The 5,715-nt window shown below is 40.5% G+C and overlaps 1 protein-coding gene across 1 annotated transcript in view; it reads right to left on the reverse strand.

Annotated features, from left to right (window-relative positions):
- Positions 1-5,715, reverse strand: part of LOC104398863 (transmembrane protease serine 11E-like) — a 38,172-nt gene that overhangs the window by 11,301 nt on the left and 21,156 nt on the right. The window contains exon 6 of the mRNA XM_010009016.1: positions 4,395-4,558. Within this exon, the coding sequence (XP_010007318.1) occupies positions 4,395-4,558 (164 nt within the window). The remainder of the gene's footprint in view (positions 1-4,394; positions 4,559-5,715) is intronic.

Consider the following 5,715-nt stretch of genomic DNA (forward strand, 5'->3'; position numbering starts at 1 on the left):
CAGCAGGAAACTCATGCTCTTGTGTGCTGACATAGTGCACACAACTTAAAACATCTCCCCAGCAGCTTTCCAATATTATCCCTGTTCTCTCAACAGAAATGACCTCCCCGGAGTTATGCAGAGTGACAGAGTTGTTTGGGTTGGAAAAGACCTCTAAGATCATTGAGCCTCATCATTAACGCAGCACTTCCAAGCCCACCACTGGATCATGTCCCTCAGCTCTTGAAAAGATACAATTCTCATTCCTTCAACAGGGGAGAGTAACCTGGTACAGACAAGACAAAGGCTTTGTACTTTTAATTGTCCCTGTCATCCAGCCTTTCCCTCCCTACTTATGTCCACTGGACCTGTCCTCACATCCATGACTTCCCCTAGGACGCCCCCACCCTCCTTCCATCAATCACATCTTATTGTCCATCCATGAGGAAAACAGAAGTCCACACAGCATAGTTGCAGCAACTTCATCTTGCTGTCCTGCAGTCTGAGGAGAGATCTGCATGGAGAACTATGTACCAGAGTTATAGTGTGCATCCAAGCTCATACAGTTTTTATCATTGTTTTCTTCTTAGCTTACACTCATGCTCTGGCTGCTATCAAGGTCCCACTACAGTAGGGACAGCCCAAATCACTGGCAATCCTCTGCAGGCAAAGCAGAGAAAGAGAAAACACAGAACTGAGTGGGGAAATTAATGAAATCAACTTACCTGGTTCATCTAAGAAGTCAGGCTGGGATTATTTCGTTCATGGCAAGCATGTCCTTGCAAAATGTTCATTTAAAAATACATTTCAGTCAGCTTCTCTAGACTGTTTCAAACACTGACATGTACCACCTTGTGCCAAAACAATGGCATTGAAATGGGAGAGTCTGATCTCCACTGCATTTCCCAACGTACAGATGCATGTCCTGTTCTACTCTTCTGAGCTGCTGTTGTGGCTAGTAAAGTACAAACAACCAGACTGCTACATAAATTATTCAAGATGGAACATTCCTCAGTCATCCAGTATTTGTAAGGAGCTTTAGCAAGCCCCGGATGCCAGATAAACAGAAATAATAACAGTTGACTTGTTGAACAAAACTAATTTATGACTCACTGTTCATGGTCAAAACCCTTGGCTGTGCAACAGGTGGGAATACTTCCTACTCACTTTGAACAGTGCCAGTAATCTTGTAATCAGTTTCTTTCTGACATCAGAAGTACATTCTCAAAAGTATTTTTTGGGAGACTTCTAACCTACCCAACAAAGGGAAACAGTCTAGCAAGCTGCTCTACACTTTGCTTAACAGGCACCCAAGCTGTGAGGTGACTACTTCTAAACAAGAAACCCTAAGGGAAAAAAAATAAAAATCAGACTTGTAGGAGATCTTTTTGGTACTAGAACTATGTGGGGGACAAATCGTGACACATTCTTCTTTCAGTGCCAGTGGAAGAACAAGTCCTAACATGGGTGTTTCCAACACACCCGACTTTGATATCTCATTTTGTTGAACCTTGCATTGCTTCTCAGCGAAGATAGGGCTTAGTCTGCTCAATTCTCCAGTGAAAAACATTTGGGCTTCCAGTAGGGTTTGTACAGAAGTGCAGAGATCTCTATCACCTCCCATTTTCTATCAAAGCTATAGCAGATGTCTGGAGATACCAGTGTCCTTGACCAGGGGACTATGAAGTCTAGCTAAATATTAAAGTAGTCACTTCCATAATAAGACATCTGAAATACCCCGATACAAATGTATTTTTGCAGCTTTGTGTCAAGAACATTTAGTGTTTAGTGATGACACAAAACAAAACCAATAATATTCTGTTTTCATTTAAGTTTTGCAGACTTTTTTTTTTTTTCACATCTGTACAGTAAAGCTTCTCTCTCTTTTTGAAAGAATCTGAATTAATAAGACATTGTCAGTTTAGATGATATCCCCTCTTTATTCTTAATCCTCAGGAATGAAGACATGAAGTTTTATGCTTGGGCTGGCAGACTACTTATTTTTGTACTGCTGCCCTGAACTGCAGCTGAAGATCCCAAGCACTGCACCCAATTTGCAGGACTTGTTGGAGCTGATCCCCAAAGCAAATACTTTTGAGTGAAGTACAAGCTGAAATATGGTGTTAAACAACAACAAGATTATTAGATACTGGGAGGAAGATTTAAGGAGGTTCTCCTTATCAGGCCCTGGTAGCATGCAATATAAATAAGTGCTTGACCTGGATTTTTTCATCTAGTTAGCTTTGCTTAGCTAAACTAAGCTATATATTATCGCCCCCAAATTAGAATATTTTGATAAAGTGATTAGAATGAACAGGTTAATGATTTCTTATAAGCCATTATGAAAACTAGGATTCTAGTTGGCAACAGCATCAAAGCTACAGTGAAGCAAAATTTAGAAAGGTGCTGCAGAGCATGGAAAACATCTAGGGCTTGTTAGCTTTCCTTGATTTAAATACTAATGTGGGACAGTGTATTTTAGGAGGGGAGAGAGAAGTGGGAAATGCAAAACCTAGATCCCTCTCTGGACTCCCAGGATCCATTGAAAGCTGTGACTCCTCCCAGGTGTGAGGAAGAAGACAAGCTTTGTAACTGAGATCTACACCTCCCCTAAAAGCATAGGAGTGCTCCATTCTATTCTCTTCACCGAGGTCAACCTGGTTCTCTTAAATGGCGTCACCGACAGGAGCTTTGCTAAACCTCATAGCATTGCTGAAGTCCTATTAGCAAAGGAAGAGGCAAATGGAACCTTTTATTTTTACCCCCTAGAAATACCAAGGTATTGTTTATGTTCCTTTGTGTCATGTGTAATGGTTGCACAATGCTAGTCCTGTAGTAAGTAGCAGACCTATGTAGTCAGTGTTTTATGGTTAGGCTGGGACAGCCAAGAAGAGCAACATGAAGGTTATCATTCAACTTTATCAAAGTAACACTGAGATACCATCTTTTACTGAGACCAAATACTGAAAACATTCTGATTCAATTATGTCAGCTAATTTTTTAAACTAGCAACTAGTGCATTACTGTAACAGCCCTGGTGCAGTTCAAGGTCCACTAAAACAGAGTTTTGGGTCACTTCCCACAGTTACCAGACAATAAAAGAGGCTCAACAGGTAACTTGATGAGATCACAGTTCTTTTCCAATAAGTATTTTTGAACCACTTCTAATTTTATCCTTCATGTAAGGCATCAAATTCACTAAATCATGACCTTAAAAAAAAAAAAAAAAAAACAACTTAAAAAAAACAAACAATGAAAAAAAACAAAAACAAAACCAAAACACCTCCCCCAAAACCTCTTTGAATCTCTCTAGTTGATGCTCACATGCTTTTTCTATCTAGGAGAAATTACATGTGCTCTTTGCTGAACAGGAACTACTGGCATATAAACAACACTGCAGAGAAATAGTGAGTCTTTGCCCAAAGGGATGTCACCTAGCACATTGTACCATTCCAGCAGGGAGGACTGGTTGCCCATCAAGAAATGATGGATGTCACAGCTCAAATTTGATTTTCACTGCATTGTCATAATGCAATGTGCCCAATTCAAGCACCAAGAGGAAGAATAAGAGGTTTAAGTAGTCTAGTGTGGAAAAGCAAGCAGCAAATAGGAGTGAGCAGAAGTTCTGCAAAAAGAAATGAACCAAGTATCTCTCCTTCCTCTCAACTAGCAACTCATTTTTGAAAAGTCTGACAGCCAGAAAAAATGCTGACTATATGTAACTAAAGCTAAGTCAGACAAGAGGTTAAGCCTACACAAAAAAATCTAACAGATCAAAAGTATAGAAGAGGAGGCAAACCCACCTTTCAGTGTCTGTTTGGTACAAAAATATAGTGCCATTAATTTTCATATCCTGCACATGCAGGTCTGCTTTGCAAAGAAGGGCCTAGATCCTCAGCTGAGAAGTCACATAGGTAAGAACATTTCCCCCTTCTTTACCTTTCCCCTTCCCCTAGGGAATTGGGGAGGATTTTGATTACCTCACCAACTATATTTTCTCAGTGCATTGGCTGTCTCCCTCCTGTCATCCAAGCATAGATGCTGCACTTCCAGGCTGTTCAGAGAATCAAAGACTTAGGAAGCATATTTGTGTTGCTGCGTACTGAAGCACTATGATGAGGCTTCTACTCTTTACCCTAACAGTAGCACAAGGTTGGTACTGTAGTTTGGAGGGAGGCTAAGGCTGTACTTCTAAGCCACAAAGCAACTGCTTCTGTTTATCCCTATTTAAGACATTTTTTTTAAAGTTAGGTGGGGTTTATGCATTACGCATTGCCACTGAGTTTGTTCTAATTTAATGAGCAGGAAAGACCGTCATCCAGACTCAGTAATAGCCATCCTGAGAAGGGAAAAGTTGAATTCCACTCACCAGAAAGGGGCAAGAACTACCTTTAGGAGTGACATAATATACTTACTTGAGACAGTAGAAGATCTGACTTTTATTCGCATGGGGCCTCTGTATTTTTCCAGACCCTTCCATAAGATCCTTTCAATCGTTTCTCGCAGTGCTTCTCTAGAATCCGTAGAGGAGAATGAGAATGTGAGCAAAGCCTCTGTTATCACACCATCAGTATCTGGGCTACAAACAAACAAAACACAGTGTGGTTACCTTCAGCCCATTTTTGCATTTCTTAATTCTTAGCTCCTCTAGCAATGGCAATGTGACATAAAGGATTAGATTGTTTTGGATATTTTGTACACTTCTGAGAGAAGGAATTGTCAGAAGAAATCCAAGCAAGTACAGGATGTTCAAGCACAACTTGGGCTGGAAGGCAGGATGATTGATGCATTCTGTGAACAAATGGCCAGACCAGTGCTATAATGGAGCCTAAAAGCAGTCCCTGGCTACATGCTTGGGACAGAAGCCCAGGGGACAGAAGAGCAAGAGGGAATGAACTGAGTCGATTGCAATGAAAAGCGCGATACATGGTGCTTTGGAAACATCAGGTAAATGGTTAATGGTATCTAGATATGTGTACGTACACAGAACTTCCAATCATCATCAAAGAGGTACTTGAGCAAAGAGTAGAGACCACACAACCAATTCCACCACTGCAACCTCTTGAGAGATTGTGACTAATAACCTAACGTTATGCAACAACAGATGAAACCCCACAGCTTATCTACTTATCACAGTCCAAGAGATGGACCACAAAAGGGCCTTTTAATGTGACTGAAAAGTACAAGTGTCACCCACACTGGGGCACACAACTCCACAGTTCTGATGTAAGATCAGAGGAAAAAAAAAACTTCTTCTAACAAACTGAGTTCACCCAGCAGTGCTATTTATTTTTCCTTGAAGCATCAGATGCTGCAAGAGACTGGATGCTAGAGTACAAACACCAAAGAGTCTAATCTGGTGTGGTAGATCTTGCTCTGTGCTTGCAGATGGCTTATCCTTGGTTATTACACAGCAAAGATAAGAGCATGCACTAAGAACCTTTTCTGTGCCACCTAGTGCCTAAGCCAAGAAACAATGACACAACCCAAAGCAGGTGGAATCACAGTTACTTCACACAGGAGGTGAACTTAAAAAAGGTTGCCCTGTCCTAATCATTCAGATAGGAAAGGAAAAGATAAGATCTTCCAGTTATATCTCAATATCTTGGTAATATGTAAATGCAGAAAGGAAAAATAAGAAAATTAAAAATAGAAGGGAAATAGCTTATACAAAAGTAATGCAATCAGGCTGTGATCTTAAAAGGAATATGAATCAAAATGAAACAGACATTCCTG

This window comes from Chaetura pelagica, unplaced genomic scaffold (genome assembly GCF_000747805.2).
Source record: "Chaetura pelagica isolate M959 unplaced genomic scaffold, ChaPel_1.0 scaffold221, whole genome shotgun sequence".
Classification (NCBI taxonomy): domain Eukaryota; kingdom Metazoa; phylum Chordata; class Aves; order Apodiformes; family Apodidae; genus Chaetura; species Chaetura pelagica.